Consider the following 17,721-nt stretch of genomic DNA (forward strand, 5'->3'; position numbering starts at 1 on the left):
TTATGTGACTCAGTGAACAGTAGTGATCATGTGTGTTTTTTTATTAAAAAAGAAACTGTAAATGTGACTTCCACCATAATCTGGTAAATTTGGACAGATTCAGTCGTGTTGCAACAAGAAGTGTATATTTTATCATACATCAGATATATTTTTTTAATCTCTTGAGCACAACCCCATGAATATTTACTTCTACTCAACTTAATAAACTTCACTTTCGACCTTCCATCAGACACGTGTCCAATCACAGAGGGTCTAAAGGCCTGAAAACCTGGGGGGGGATGGAGGGTTAGGGGGAGCAGGAGGGAGAGGAGATGGATTGTGGGAGAGGATCAGAGGGGGTGAAACACTGGGCTCATCAACACATTTCCCACCCAGTAGTGTGTGTGGTGTGCTGATGTGTGTTCCAGTAGAGGTGCAGATGCTGTAATATCTGCTGGGGTCCAGAGATGAGGGAGTGGTTTTGGTCTTTTGTTTTCCCCAAGACCACAGAATAGCAGGCAGCTGAGAGGCAGCAGCCAGATCTTTACATGTGAGTGGTGGCTTATCTGTGTGCTGATGAGATGGGATGTGTTTATGTGTTTATGGGTGTGTGTGTGTGTGTGTGTGTGTGTGTGTGTGTGTGGATGTGATAACAGCTTCTATCTGTATCTGGGGTCTTTGCATTTCTGTCCTGCTGTATACAGGGTGGGTCACAACAGCTTCACTGCTGATCCAGTGCCTATATAAAACCCAGGGTAGAGTGTGTGAGTGAATGTGGTCTGGACTCTGTGCAGGAGGGTCATTGTGTTGTTAGAGATGCTGTAGAAGGCCAGAGTTCCTGCCCTGTGATCCACATACACTCCTATTCTGGAGCTGGCCACTAGAGGGAGTTCAGTCTGTTTATTATTGTGCCAGAAATAGGAGCTGGAGCTGATGAGGATCAGACTCCAGGACTGATCATTAAATCCAAACACACACTTATTGCCCCGTCCTTCCCTGCTGATGCTTTTATATGAGACTGCTATACAAACCAACCCACTCCACTCCACCTCCCAGTAGCAGCGTCCAGACACACCCTCTCTACACAGCACCTGTTGGATCCCATCAAATCTCTCTGGATGATCAGGATATGACTGGAGCTCAGCTCTCCCCTCCACCCTCCTGTTCCCCTCAGACAGATGGAGGTGTCTGTATGCTGTGTTGGGATCCAGTGTGAAGTGACAGGAGTCTGATGAGGGAGAAGAGAGGACAAAGTTAGATTTGTATTTTAATTAGGTGTGTGTGTGTGTGTGTGTGTGTAAAAAGGCAAGCGCATGCGGCATGATGCGTGATGTGTGTGTAATTATGTACATTTTTGTGTGAATGGCTGTATGTAAGTATGAAGTAAGAGTGAATTTCACTGCTTGTATTCAAAAGTATTAAAAGAAGTGTATTTATGTTTTAGTGTTTAGTGTGTGTGTGTGTGTGTGTGTGTGATTCTGTAAATTTTTGTATGAATGGTTGTGTGCAAGTGTACAGGTGAGTGTGTTTCACTGTGTGTGTGTGTGTGTGTGTGTGTGTGTGTGTGTGTGTGTGTGTGTGTGTGTGATTCCACAAATACTTGAATGAATGACTGTGTGTGTACATGTTTGTCTCAGTGTTTGTAGACCAGATCAACTTACACTTTAAGAACTCTTCTCTGGTTACTGGCTCAGTAAAAACAGCCTGGACATCAGACACTGAGTAAGAAGAAATGCATTATTTAACTAACCAAACTTGAACCAAAGTGAAGATGGAGATGCACTCATTCAAGCAGCACTGATCTTCATATGTGGGGGCTCTAGTGGTTCAGGAGCTTCCAAATGGAACAGCTAAATGTTGTGAGTTTGATCCCAGGGGCTGCCACCATTGTGCCTCTGAGCAGGGCACCTAACCCCCAGTTGCTTCAGTAGTTCCTGTAGTTAGTTCACTGGGAGTCTCTCTGGATAAGAGCGTCAGCTAAATGATGATTCATTTTAATGTAATGGAACCATTTGAATCAATTGCTTAACCCAACAAACTGCTGAGCAAATGGGTCAATTAAGTTGGTATATATTACACATTGAATGACCAAAACCAGCTGGGCACAAATACAAGTAATCATTTGTAAGTCACGGCCCGCTGGCTTGGTCCTTTCCCCCAGGCCATGGCTTTGCCCTTTCCCCCAGGCCATGGCTTTCCCCCTTCCCCCAGGCCATGGCTTTGTCCTTTCCCCCAGGCCATGGCTTCTCTGTTCTGCCTGATGTCCCATACAGGTGTGATTGGAGCCAATCAGCCCAATTAGGTGCACCGCTGCACAGGTCATGGCTTCAGATCCGCTGGAGATCCTCCCCTCTGCAGGCAGAGAGAGCAGCAGAGCACCAGGCGCTTGTAACTGCTTGCTGATCCGGTCACATCAGGTGCCTTTGTTTGAAGGCCGTTCGGCCGACGCTGCTTGTTTTGAGACCTTATGGACTTAATAAATTGTAAACCTTGTGGAACTTACTCCGTGTCTCTCCCATCATTGTGTTGTGCTCATACCGTGCACATAACAGTCACTTCGCCTAATTAATGAATCGTCACACCGTTAGCCATGACCAACATGACGGCATGAATATCACTATGCACAGGTATAGTAGCAGACTTCAATCAATTTTTTTATTTGCTCAATTTTTATAGTTTCTCAAAGTGCTACACTGAACAACTCATATACCTGTAACCATATGTAAAGGAATTATTATTATCATTGTATAAAACACCTGTGTAAACAGATATATAAATCATCTCTGTGATCAAAAATATTATGCTGAGTTTCAAGGACACAGAGTTCGAGTTGGGACACACAGGAAAAGGCCCCCCACATCTGAGTGTGTCTGTGCGTAGGTTTTGAGGAAAGTCATGCTGAAGGAGACAGATGTCTGGCATCCTGTTTCTTTGTGTATCTGTACAACAACTGATGGTGAGGGGTTTCATACCTTTCACTAGCACTCTCTCCTCGTGGCGCCGAGAGTCTGTGAGCAAACCAATACTGCGTGTTGTGGTTCTTGTGTCTATATGTTGAGGTAAATTCCTTGACATTACTTGGTCCTTTCGAGCCGGATCCCAAGACACCCAAGCACCCACCCACCCTGGCACCTAGAAGCTTGCTTTCTAGATTTGTTGTTTGCCCATTTGAGGACGATACAGTATAACCCCCTATTTGTAAAAATGGGTAATACCCAAGACAAAGAAATGCTTTGAAAGGCGATGCCAAATTTATGGCCAAAATTCACCCAGGAATTGAAAATTGGCTAACACGATGGAAAGATAAGTTCGAATTTGAAGGCAAATTAACAGTTCCTGGCTGTTCGAAATTGTTACGCGACGTAATGATGCACCACTCGAAAAAGAAAAAAATGGTATAAAAAAACACAGCACCAAAAAAAAGAAATTGATGCAGCTAAATTGTGGTTGAGGAGGCAAGAAAGCGAAAAATAAAATAAAAGAACGAAAAAATGTACCGAAGCGTGTATGTAAAAGAAGAAGACAATATGCCTTGCACCTCACCACCTCCTTACAACGGACCACAACCACAGGCAGCTGTGGTTCGTGCCTCCGTGTCCGCACCGTCGCCTGCTGTGGCTCCACAGCGCCTGTGTCCCTCGCTGACACGAGAACGGTCTCTAGATAGAGAGGCCCCCAAAACACGGGCACAGCGCACTGAAGACAACCCAATGTGGGATTGGTCCCCTAGGATGGACGGAGGGGTGGGAAAAGTATTAAGTGAAGAAAAAACACCAGCCGCTGCACATACACATCTGTATGATGATGACGTTGATGATTTTGATTATGATGACAAAACGCCAAGCTGGCCTCCACAGCCGCCTAAAATAAACGCATTCCCAATGGTAGAATTACCTAATCCAGCATATAGGCCAGACCAAGAGGAAGGTGATGACAACCGTCGAATAATGCATGTCTACAGGACATGGACTCAAGAGGACGTGAAGCAGGCAGTTGAGGGTATCCCCTCTCACAAAGCATTAATTGACAAATTCTACGACAAAATGAAAAATATAATAAATGTGTACCACCTGAATGGTTTCGAGGTCGAAAGGATGTTCCGCTATAAAATGGGCTCCGATTGGAGCCGCGTGAAAGACAGTTTTGTAGCCCATACAGGTGGTACAGCATATGCCCCCGGCTCCATGGAACTAAATCAACAAGTTCAAAGCTTAGAGGATAAATGTAGACTAGTGTTCAAAAAACATTGCGATTACACCAAAATACATGCCACAACACAAAAAGATAATGAGGACGTTTGGGAGTTTAGAGACAGATTTGAAAAAGTGTTTAAAGCCTATAGTGGTTTAAAATCAGATACTGAAGACAATAAGAAAATCTACGAACAACAATTAAAACAAGCATTGCTCCAGAGTTTCAGGCCAGAGATAAAAGGTTGAATAGAAAAACATTTTGTCTCCTTTAGGACAGCAGCTATGCCAGAGTTCATGGAACAAGCTAAACACGCAGAGAAGACAGCACAAAACAAGAAGAAAGAGAAGGAAAAGAAAGAATCAGGGAAATTGGTAGAAGCATTTGTAACGGCAGTGCAAGGAACAGGAGGACAAACAGGCAGAGGCAGAGGCAGAGGCCGAGGTCGTGGCCGAGGCAGAGGCCGAGGCAATAGCAGAGGAAGAGGAGGACAGGGTGGAAATAAGCCAGGACGTAGAGATTATGAGAATGAGGGTGATGATAGTAACAAGTGTGGGGGTCGAGGGCATTGGGCCCGAGACTGCCCCAGTGAGGATAAGAAAGAACAAAAGTATGATCAGGATCAATATGACAATTGACTAGGAAATGGAGAAGGGGAAGAGCTAGAAATATGTGAAGAATTTCTAGACTTAGCCGATGTGTGTTTAAATGAAAAACCAGAGAAAATGATACATATTAATGGCAAAACCTGTAATCTTTTTATGTGATACTGGAGCATGCAGAACTGTAATGAAAGACATAGATGGCCTGAAAAAAACAGATCAAGCTATTCTCGTAAAATCAGCCAACAGTCATGTGCAAAAACAATATTTCAGTGAGCCTGTGGCTGTCAAGCTGACAGAAACAGGAAGCACTGTTTTCACCCCTGTAGTCATGGCCCCAGCTGTCCCTACAACCTGTTAGGGACGAGATTTAATGGTAAAATTAAAATTAGCCATCTATCCAAATCTACAGGGGGTATGGAGGCTAGGACATGTGATGAAATTGACATACACTTAATCGAGGGGAAAAGTACATCAGATATTGCCTGGGCCCTGGAGCCTTCGCACCAGGACCCAGGAAAAACAATAGAGACGATAGTACAAAAGGTTAAAGAAAGAATTAACCCACTGGCTAGCCTGATACCCCCTGACGAATTAAGAATTGACCTGAGATGCAAACCTACACCTGGGCCAGACCCAGAGTATTACAAACTAGTGCATAAACTAGGACCTACTAGGGTGACTTTGACTTATTTGTGTTGGTTGGACAGAGAATCTTTTTGTCAAGCAGTTCTGTCACCGCCCGCGCAGAAACTGATGAGTTGGGAAGTGAAACCCCACATGCAGCTGTCCACTAGCCCAAATGAAAAACAGTCACGTCTAAACAAACATGTGAACTTTGTAACACAAATACAAGATTGGGGAACTGAAACTCAAGGAGTTGAAAAAAGCCCCACCACTGGTTGGAGGCGCACCAATCTAAACTATGTGGTGACTTTTACACCAACAGTAATACTACATGACAAAACAAACACATGATTGATGGTTTTGACAGAGGCTGAGGATTAAGCGCTATAATTCCGTCAAGGGTCGTGGGTCTGATTAAAGACATAGAGCCCGTGCGAATTAGAGCAAAAACAGGTTATTATCCATGCCAAAAACAATATCCCCTTAAACCTGATGCAGAAGCGGGGATAAAACCTGTGATAGCAGAGATGATTAAAGCTGGGGTTATTGTGCCATGCCCTAAGTCACTGTGTAATACGCCAATATTTCCTGTCAAGAAAGCGGCCCCATCTACTGGTTGGCGCATGGTGTAAGACCTCCGAGCCGTAAACAACGCAGTAATAGCCCGAGCTCCAAATGTGCCTGATCCCCATACTCTGTTGAACCAATTAAATCCAGAAGCTAAAGTATTTTCAGTATTAGATTTGTCAAATGCGTTTTATTCAATCCCTGTCCATAAAGACAGTCAACATTGGTTCGCATTCACATTTGAAGGGAAACGTTACACATTCACACGCCTAAGCCAAGGGTATTGTGAGTCACCTACAATATTTTCCGAAGCAATACATAACTGCCTGGCAAAGTTTATCCCGCCCTGCGGAAGTCAAATTTTGGCTTATGTTGATGATCTGCTCGTAGCCGGAATTAACGAAGAAAAATGCAAAATTGATACACTGGCACTGCTAAAATATTTGCACAAAACTGGACATAAAGTGAGCAAAGACAAATTGCAATTGTGGCTCTGAAGTAAAGTATTTGGGACACACACTGACAAAGGATGGCAGACATGTGCATTCTAGCCGTAAAAAAGCAATATTAGAAGCACCAAAACCGATGACAAAGAAGCAAATGATGTCATTTTTAGGGCTCTGCAACTATTGTCGAATGTGGGTCCCAAGCTATGCCGAAAAAGACAGCGCCCCTTACAAGCATTAATCTTTGACGAGCCCATGGCTGCGCACGATAAACTAAAATGGACTAAAGAGGCTGAAACTGCGTTTGGAAACATAAAACAATTAATTGCTGGGTCCACTGTTTTAGCGCTGCCTGATTACACTAAACCGTTCACACAAATGGTCGATACAAAAAATGGTTTCATGACCTCTGTTTTGACAAAGCAGTGGGGAGCAAAAAATAGACCAGTGGCATTTTACAGTTCACGACTGGATCCGGTGGCGAGAGCAACTCCCGTGTGTGTGCAGGCTGTACTCGCCACAGCAATGGCAGTACAAGTGTCAGCTGAAGTCGTGCTTTTTCACCCACTGACTGTGAAAGTTCCACATGCTGTCTCTCTACTGCTGTTACAAACCAACATGACATTCTTATCTCCCGCAAGACACCTCTCGTTTATGACAGTGTTGTTATCGCAACCACACATCACTATAGAGCGCTGCACTGTGCTAAACCCATCCACTCTGTTGCCAACAGCTGAGGACGGGGTGGAGCATAAGTGTTTGGAGATAACACAAAATGAACATGAAATCTAGAGCTGATTTAACTGATCAACCGCTGAAAAAAGGTGAAATAATTTCCGTCGACGGATCAGCCGTAAAAGATAAATGTGGTGTAAATAAAGCAGCCTATGCAGTGACTATCCTAACTACAAAAATAGAGGCAAAACGTTTGCCCACTACATACTCTGCACAAGCAGCTGAATTGACGGCCCTAACCAGAGCATGTGAGCTTTTTGCAAAAAAGGAAGTAACAATTTACACAGACAGTCAATATGCTTTTGCTGCGTCTCACATTTTTTGTGTACATTGGAAAAGACGTGGCTACAAAACCTCTACTGGGAAACCAGTAAAACATAAAGACTTACTTCTGAAATTATACCACGCTCTTCAATTACCAAACAAGCTTGCCATTTGTAAATGTGAAGCGCATACTAACAAAACTGATACTGTTTCAAGAGGAAATGCCCTGGCAGATGAATGTGCGAAGGAAGCCACAGGCGTGTTCCTCTTGCAAACGGAAACTGACGAAATCCTACAAACACGACAGCAACAAGCGTCTGTTAAAGAGAGAGACCTATGGAAGAAATATGGGTGCTACCTAAAAGACAATATCTACGTCGGTCCAAGTGGCAAACCAGTATTACCTAAATCTATGTATAAATGGGCAGCTTTAGTGACACATGGCCGTTGCCACGTGTCAATGGGCGGAATGTGTGCAGTTCTACGTGAATTTTATACTACATTTGGTTTTACTACTTACTCAAAAAAATTTGCCACCAGTGCATAATCTGCATTAAACATAATTCACAGGGACATGCGACACCAAAGAGAGGACAATTCCCTTCACCCCCACATCCGTTTCATACAATACACATGGATTTCATCCAGTTGAACAAAGTTCATAACCTAGAATATGTGTTGGTGGTGATAGATGTGTTCTCTAAGTGGGTCGAGCTATTCCCATGTCGCACTCCTGATGCTGCTGCCGTAGCCAAAGCACTCTGTAGGCGGATTATCCCAAGCCATGGAGTGCCCAGACTTATTCGAAGTGATAACGGAACACATTTTGTTAATGAGGTAATTGACAAAATTGGTGAACATTTTGGTATTGACCTAAAAAGACACTCTGCTTATCACCCGGAATCTGCGGGTTTAGTGGAACGCAATAACGGGACGATTAAATCGAAACTAAGGAAAACAATGGCTGAGACGGGATGGCAGTGGCCAGACTGTCTAGACATTGTGCAATTGAGTATGATAACAACACCTAGTGCTACCACACAGCTATCCCCATTTGAAATGCTGTATGGCAGACCATACACCATACCTGATTTCTCTTGTAGTAAGTCTACGCCTGATGATGATGAAGGAGTAGTGGGACAGTTGATTAAGACTCTGTCGTCTAAGAAATGTGTAGACACGAATACTGTTCCCTCTCTCTCTCTCTCTCTCCACAGGACCCTAAAGTGAAACCAGGAGACTGGGTGTTCATCAAAGTCATAAAGAGGAAGTCTTGGGCCGAAGCTCGTTGGGAAGGGCCACACCAGGTTATTCTAGCCACTCCTACTGCAGTGAAGGTACGAGGTCGAATCGCTTGGACACACATCTCGCATTGTAAGGTGCGGGACATTCCAGCTGCAGAGTCAACCGCTGTGGAGAGGAAATCTGACTACAAAGGGGTCTAGAGGTATAGAATCTAGTCGTCTCAACGTCAGTGTTTTTACAGAGCCTCCACGGTTTAGTGACGATGTCTGGGGGTCACGGGCCTTTGATGTGGAGGTTGGTCCTCGGAGTGGTTTTTGCCCTCACCTTACTGAGACTGTTGCCACAAGGACTGAACAATGACTTTTTCGTGAGAGACAAAGGAAGACAATACAGAAGATGGAAAAGATGGGTTTTGTCTGAAGATCTGCATACCTACAACATAACACATGTGTATCATTTGAATTCATGGTATCGCTATGCTCAAATGTTAGCTGATTTGAATAATGTGTCTGACTGTTATGTATGTTCTATGATGCCAATATCTGCTTCTCATCCCCGTTTAACAGTCGCCAAAATCTCTCATGAACAACGAACGGACATCTATTGAACAAAATGTTTTTAGCGTTTATAATACATCCCACATAACAGTTCATGACAATGGCACTTACTCTATCAGTGAACCCTGTGCAGTGACATACCCTTTGAAGTACATAAAGTCTAACGTAACATTGACCCCTTATGCCACTGTTAAACCTAAAACAATATTCCCGCTGTGTTTCTTCAGAAGTGGTTCAGTGCCTGTGGGGAGTTTGCCTCTCTACAGGTGTCGTCAGACAGCGGTTCCTATGGAAACGTGCGTGATGCAAGGTCAAAAGAAAACTAGAAGTTTTGATGAAGGTGGTGATATCTGTCCATGGCCCAACCCTAGAAATAAGACCAGGTGCAGGTGTTGGAGTGACTATGTTTTGCCTAGTCCTGATGGTACGACCACATTAGCAGGTATCTATTGGATGTGTGGCCACAAAGTCTACCTAAATCTTCCACTCAAGTGGGTAGGAATTTGTGCTCCAGTGCGTCTGACTGACCACACTTACATTATAACTCAGACTACCCACCACCGTCGTAGCCGCAGAGCTGTAGTAGATGTGAAACCACACGATCCTATTTGGGGAAAGGATGTCCCTGATGAGCATAAGTTGTGGTCTGCTAGTCATAAAATAAGGTTAAGTCTGTTCCCCTGGATAGGGGTTGGAAAGTTACTGTTAAGAATGGAAACACAAGAATACAGAATTGGATTGTTTGTACATTCATCTATTAAGGTAGATGAGAAACAAAATGTTGAAATATCTGCTATGCGTTTAATGTTGATGCAAAATAGATTGGTGCTTGACCTAATGGCAGCTGCAGAAGGAGGTGTTTGTGCAATGCTGAATGATACATGCTGTACATACATGTATATTCCGGATGAGGCGAACAGTCATGATGTTACTGAAGCTTTGCACCAAATGAAAAATGTACAACAAGCAATGATTACTGATACGGTTAACCAAGGATGGGATCCTCTTTCATGGTTTAGGTCCGGTACTTGGCTGCAGATAATTTTGAAAATATGTGCTCCTATACTTACTTGCTGTATTGATCTTGTTCTGTGTATTCACCACATGTGTATTACCTTGTTTTCGCCATCTTATAACCAAGACTGTAACTGCTAATATGAATGCTTTGCTTTTGCAAGAAGAGACATGTAGGCTCCTCGCTGAGGACAACAGTGCAGTGTAATGATTAATTGATTAACCTCATGATCAGCAATGAAGTTGTTACAGAAAACCTGTATTGGAGATGTTACAATGGAACAGATGATTGTGAAAGTTACCAATGATAAACAGGAGGGAAATGTAAAGGAATTATTATTATCATTGTATAAAACACCTGTGTAAACAGATATATAAATCACCTCTGTGATCAAAAATATTATGCTGAGTTTCAAGAACACAGAGTTCGAGTTGGGACACACAGGAAAAGGCCCCCCACATCTGAGTGTGTCTGTGCGTAGGTTTTGAGGAAAGTCACACTGAAGGAGACAGATGTCTGGCATCCTGTTTCTTTGTGTATCTGTACAATAAAGACACTGCTTTTGGGCTGCAGGTTCAGAGACTGATGGTGAGGGGTTTCATACCTTTCACTAGCACTCTCTCCTCGTGGCCCCGAGAGTCTGTGAGCAAACCAATACTACGTGTTGTGGTTCTTGTGTCTATATGTTGAGGTAAATTCCTTGACACCATATATATATATATATATTTATACGTAATATGTAGATGCCGCATTGGACTCTAGAATGTATATATATATATATATATATATATATATGCCTGTAACTTACATGCCTATAACAACCTCTAACAGAAAATGAGAAAAGGCTGCACTTTGCATACATTTCATCATATTATGTGACCTTTTCTCCTTTTCTAAAGAATATCTATATAACCAACCTGCTGCAGAGATCTTCATGACTTCCTGCTTGAAGAAATCCTCCAGCTGCCCCTTCAGTGTGGAGACATATTTCTTCACAGCCTCAAAAGACCAGCTTTGGCTGACAGAGGTGCTGGATAAGTCTTTAGACTGAGGTTGAAGGCTGACTGACTGAAAATTCTACAGTGCAAATGAGAGAGAGAGAGAGAGATTAATAGATAACTAAAATATGACCGCCGCCCAGTCCAGCACATGTTTTCCACAAAAATAAGTCACGCTAAAAGGCATATATGATTCTAACTGTCTCACTGAATTGCATTATCCACACTCAATTCTCACTGGTATCTGCTAGACAACAAGAACCAAAACATGATTAGTTTATAGATTTCACATGTAAAATACATTTTATACAACCCCACCCCCATCTTGCCTGTTCATAATTCTGAGAAATTCTTGAATTGTGTGCATGTGTGCGTGTACATGTTTATGTTTATGTTTATGTGTGTGTGTGTGGGTGGGTGGGTGTGTGTGTGTGCTTGTGTGTTTGCCTGTTTATGTGCCTGTGTGTGTGCATGTGCATGCATGCGTATATACTGTATGTCTACTGTGTGAGTATGTGTCATACGTATGATTACTGTGAATGTATGTGTGTGCTTTTGTGTTTGTTTATGCACATGTGTGCACATGGAATGGGTTAAAATGACCCCTGGAGGCAAACATACGCAAAAAATTGGTCATCCTAGGCCCTACGGTTCTCAAGATATTCACAGAGAACTGTGTCTGCCCTACCCTCCTTTCGGGGGGTCCAGTCCAGCGGGGGGGCTACAGATCAAAACGAAAAACGATGGTTCCATGCTATCCATGTGGGGTTACATGCCCACCAAGTTTCGTGTACCCCGGTCTTTCAGTGTCCTGGGAATCCTTGACGGAAATTTGGACATGCGAAAAAAAAAAAAAAAAAAAAAAAAAAAAAAACAATCTGAATAAACCTATATGACCGCCGCTTCGCTGCGCGTCGGTCATAATTATATCTGATCTATAGATAAATGATCTCTGTCCAAAATTGTTATTTTAATGGATTAGCATTGTTGCCATTACTGTCTACTCATGTAAATAAGTTGTCCTGCATAATATTATTGGTTGGATTTAATAAGCAACTTGATGCAATATGTAGTGCTACAAGGTTGATATCAAGCAAGGGGTCCTTGGTCTGAGAAATTCAACTGAAAACAGACACTTTAATTATGTAGTATATGTCAATTTAATTAGTATGTTCCAATGAGGATTGTATAATGTTGGAAATTAAACACTTTGTCTGCTAAAAAAAAATCTATCTACACTACAGTTACCTTGAGGAAATGGATGTGATCCTCTGTGTGTGAAAGCTACTCCAGCTCAGCATCTCTCCTCTTCAGCTCAGCAATCTCCTGCTCCAGTTGCTTCAGGAGTCCTTCAGCCCGACTCACCTCAGCCTTCTCCTGAGCTCTGATCAGCTCTGTCACCTCAGAGCGCCTTCTCTCAATGGAGCGGATCATCTCAGTAAAGATCCTCTCACTGTCCTCCACTGCTGTCTGTGCAGAGCGCTGTTTGGAGACACACAAAGAGGAGGGTCCATCTAAAGCAGCCCTCACACAGCCTGTTACCCACAGTGTGGACCAGCTGGAAAGTGACTCAGTTTTGCCGACTCCTCTTTGGCTGACTGGATGAGAGCCCTGACTGAGTATAACCTGCATTGTGTTGACCACGCGGCTCAGCCCTGCACTCGTACTGACTTGAACAGCAACTTGCAGCACCTCGGAATGGGAGTTGAGCACGCTAGCAAGTGAGCTAAAACCCACAGGCTCTAGCATATCTTGCTAGCGCGTCTATTAAACCCACAGGCTCTAGCATCTCCTGCTAGCGCGTCTATTAAGGTGTTGGGAGGGAGGTTTACACACTGCACAGCTACGTACCAACTGGCTACCGCTAGATGAGCTCTGACATGGCAGCCAGCTGCTGTCCTCTACTCTGGTCAGTACTACATTTGTGTTTGTCCACAAATTACCATCAGCTCACTGTTGTTAACTGTGCCACAGGGAATGCCTAAAGAGCGCACCTGTTTGTTTATGCAGTTGAAAGGGTCTATAGTTTTCTCAGTACTCACCTTGAGAGTCTCCACAGCCTTCCTCAGCTCTGGCAGCTCCTTCTCACTCTCCTGGAGTCTCTGCTGGAGTTTCCTCTTGGTCTCCTCCATCTCCTTCTAAATGACACAGTGACAATACCAGACTACACATTACTACATAGTGCTTACACTGTATATTTAGTAGTAAATTAGTCCTCACATGAAATTTTAATTTATACATTTTGTCATCAAACTATTCTGTGTAGCTCTGTTTCTGAAAGAAACATTTAATAATATATTTTGATGCAATGCGTATAACTATACTCTTAAAACAAATGTGTTAGAAACAACACAAACTGTGTTGTCCCTTTCTGGACATAGAGATGTGTTAAAAAACACTACCACTAGAAATGATGGGCCCTATTATGATAGAAAATAATTTTGCCCCCCCACCCCTGCAAAGTAGTGTGGGGAAATTTTCAGTAATTACACTTTTACATTTTAGCTGTTAAATGTCTACTGAGGATGTTGTTGTCCAATTGGCTACACACTTTAAAGAAATGTAGACATTACAAGGATGATCTCAGTTATTTTGTTTTTCTCTTAGCTGTGACCTCTGAGGTCAACTGCCTTAGAGAGTCTGGAGTAATACCAGCTTTTCTTTTAATTAGCTTTCTTTATGATGACAGGTATTTTATCTTTATTCGGCATAATCTATCAAGAATACCCTGTTTAGTCCTATAAATAATGGCTAGATTTGTCTACGACAGATGTGTTGCTCTCATGCTTGCCTAGGATGCTTGTGTGTTTGTAACCTGTCTGTGGCGTCGTGAGTAAAGCTTTGTACTCTGCCGTACGGTCGGCTTGCCTGTGTGTTACTTTTTGCCTTTAATACTTTATTTTTACCACAGAAGCATATAAGACTAAAACATAGGGCTGGGCGATATGGACCAAAACTTATATCCCGATATTTTGGGGCTGATTGGCGATATACGATATCGATACGATATTGATATTTCAAACAGAAAGAGCGAAGTGCTTGGTATATTCACTCAACACAACAATTATGACAACACAGCCAGTTTTAATTATATTCATTTCAGACTGCTCTAACAGAGCTGTGCAAAAAGTGTAAACAATAACATAGGCCTACAATAGGCATAGGCTACAGTTGCTCTGATAAAGCTGTGCAAATAAAAAAAACCCTGCAGTTTTGTCACACAATGCAGTTTTTTTACCTGTAAGGGTTTGATAGGGCCTAGCAAATGTAGACTATGATGGCCTAGACATGTTGCTATCAACAACAAAAATAGTTTTAAACAATTAGGCAACTTAAACAACGTAACTGAGTCACTCATCAAGAGTGTGATAGACGCTACCGTCGTTTTGTATGCGTTCATTTTTGCATGTTTCTGTTCGTAAGAAAAATCCCTATGCACGATTGAATGGGGTTTCAGGAATCATAAAAAATGATGCCCTAACTGCTCGCGAGTCGCGTGCATATCCTCTTAATAAAATCAGCGTGTAGGTTGTCTCCCTGAGGACTAGATCTGCTACTGTATATCGCTAAACGCAAGCATTCATCGGTGTATTTAAATTAGCTAGGCTATGTACCAAAAATTACATTTTACCGTGAGTCGAAGAGCTGTAAACAGTGTTGTAACTTAAATCTGCGTGTACAAAACCGCTTGGAGATCCAGTGGAATTTTGATTTCACAACGAGAATTCTCAGTCTAGCCGTTGATGTGCCGACGGAATAGGCATCAGCACCAACCTCTGATCAAGGTAAACAAAATCTGACTCAGTGTCCATCATGTTTGAAAGTTTGTAGTGCTGCGAGGGAGAACGTGCACACGCAAGGGGCGCAGTTGAGCAGAGCTGCGGCTATCTGAATGGTCTGAACACAGACGAGCAAGTGGCTTTGATAAAATGGCCCATTATTTGACATAATACCGGTATTACGATATTGTCTCAACTACATATCGTTTTCAAAAATATATCGGTCGTAGTCGTAATACCGATATATCGCCCAGCCCTACTAAAACATATAGTGAAAGTCATAATTTTGACTAGCTAGGTAATTTAGCCTACTTGATGATAATATACAAGTGTTCTCCGGTGGCCCCCTGTCAATGCTGGCATGACCTTGAATATGAATTTGGCATTGCATGTCAACGAGGTAGGCTATGCATTTCAAAGTGAGGATAGCTTTTTGTCTGAAGTAGCCCATATGTTTTTTGACAACTTCATTCAACCTGGCCATCATTAACCTAAAGATTATGCTGTTTCACTTCATGACCTTCGAAAAAATAAGCCATCATTATCATCAAATCCTATTTGTTTAAATGTTTTTAGAAGAATCAATTCTTGTTTAAAATGCATATCAAAACTGCAGTTTTGCAGGAATTATTTATTATTATATGGTATTTTTGTAAGGGATATACTCTCCATGGTGTGTGAGCAGTCGCACTAAAACATCTGCAGCTGAACTCCCTTCCGGTGCTTACCTGTTTCTCCGTTCTCTCAGCTGCAGCTGAGACCGTGTCATGGCCTTTGTGTTCATCAACCAGACATAGCAAACAGACGCAACTCTGATCCGTGCGACAAAATACCTCCATAAGCCTCTGGTGTTGAGCGCAGATCTTGTCTTGTAGCTGACCTGTGACATCAACCACGTTGTGTCTGTTCCCTGAGAGTTCATCATGGCGCTGGAGATGAGTCTCACAGTACGACAACAAACACATCAGGCAGGACTTGACCGCTTTTAGTTTTCTCCCGGTGGTGCAGCTGTCACACTCCACATCTCCAGGTCCAGCAAAACACTTAGGAGAAGCAGTACCTTGAATTCTGGTCTTCCTGAACTGTTCCAAAAGCTCAGCAAAAACGTTATTTTTGTTCAAAACTGGTCTCGGAGAGAAAGTCTGTCTACATTGTGGGCAGCTGTAAACTCCCTTCTGATCTTCCTGATCCCAGCAACCCTTGATGCAGCCCGTGCAGTAATTGTGTCCACAGTGAAGTGTCACTGGATCTTTCAGTAGATCCAAACAAATCGGACAGATAAAAAGGTCCTCCTGGTTCATTGAAATCGCACCTGCCATTCTTCCAGAGTACGACAAACACTTCGAACCTTTGAATCCACTCTCTAGGCTATTTTCAGTTTCGTTTCCTCTGAACTCGGTGTAGTCATATGCTTGGGATTGGGAAATACTTCTGTGCATTTAGGGGTGTGTCAATGCAGCGCAGATCACGGCCAATACACATTTGTCATTGAAAAAATGTTTGCCATGTAATTCTTCCAATTAATCTGGGCTATTACAATTATTGGTTGATTACTCAAACCTAAGAGTAAAACATCCTCATTGTTCATGAGGAAGCACCACAGTTTTCATGTATGATGAAATTGACTGAGAAACTTCAAAACTGTCAAAGTATTGAATTTAATTTCGTAACCGCAAATACTGCAAAATAAAACAACCATTTAAGAAGGTCTTCCTCATTGAAAATACATGGATACTACACAGCACCATTAATTCAATGACTATGAAGAGTAATGCTGCCATCTAGTGGAGATATTGTGTTGTGTTCATTTGAAATCTAACTGCCTGGCCCTGAAAGAGCAAATCCATGCTCTCCTCTTCAACCTGGCCCTGGCTGACCTCCTTCCTCTCCAGTGTGGTGGTGGTGCTATGGTTACGTGTTGGCTACTGCCTCTCCGGAATGGACTTGATGTTTGGTGACGTCTTCTGCCACGTCTTGCTCTTCCTGGTATCCTTGAACCATAAAGTGAGCATCTCCATCCTGACGCTGAGTGCCCTGGAAAGGTAAATGTGTGTGCAACATCGACTCAAGTGAGTCACCATAGCATCTACATCACAGAGTGAGCAAAGCAGTGGAGGTGGTAAGCGCGACCTTCCACAGCACGCTGACCCTCACCTACCTCAACAGCTGGACCCTCATCTACCTCAACATGCTGGACCCTCTCCTACAGGGACGTGCACAGGGGGGTTGCTCAGGTTGCCCGGGCAACTGCCCATATGCCCTTCTTGACTCATGTTGCTCTTCCAATGGGGAAAATAAATAAATAAATCGTACAATGGATGCAGAATTTCACGTAGGCCTAGATAAAAAAAAATCGCAAAACCTCATTCACTTCCATTCGGGCACCGAAAGTGAAAGTCAGTAGGGGAAGGGCAAACTCAGTTTACGTGGCTGCAGCGCTGAACGCGACCGGCACCTGAGCTGAGCCTGCATATTTGGCCCTAGAAGGAGATTGTCGCGGTTGTCATATGAGACGACTCAACGTTGTCGGAAAAGGTGAGTTTGTGATGTATAACAAACGAACGATCATCGTCATCATGTTTTATGAAATGAATTAAAATCTTCATAAATCCAGGCCACGTTTAGCCTAAATCAGTGTTTCCCAAACTTTTTTTCTGGCGACCCACTTTTTAAAAATGACAGACCATCGCGACCCATTCACTTCAGAGCAAATAAT

At 42.9% G+C, this 17,721-nt stretch overlaps 1 protein-coding gene across 1 annotated transcript; it reads right to left on the bottom strand.

Annotated features, from left to right (window-relative positions):
- Window positions 1-23: 23 nt before the first annotated feature.
- On the bottom strand, window positions 24-16,365 carry LOC125294257 (tripartite motif-containing protein 16-like). The gene is given in 6 exon segments (XM_048242781.1): window positions 24-1,207; window positions 1,641-1,697; window positions 11,146-11,305; window positions 12,475-12,708; window positions 13,269-13,364; window positions 15,734-16,365. Coding segments are annotated over 6 exon segments (1,656 nt in total). The 5' UTR covers window positions 16,325-16,365; the 3' UTR covers window positions 24-689.
- Window positions 16,366-17,721: the final 1,356 nt, after the last annotated feature.

Source organism: Alosa alosa, chromosome 5 (assembly GCF_017589495.1).
Source record: "Alosa alosa isolate M-15738 ecotype Scorff River chromosome 5, AALO_Geno_1.1, whole genome shotgun sequence".
Classification (NCBI taxonomy): domain Eukaryota; kingdom Metazoa; phylum Chordata; class Actinopteri; order Clupeiformes; family Clupeidae; genus Alosa; species Alosa alosa.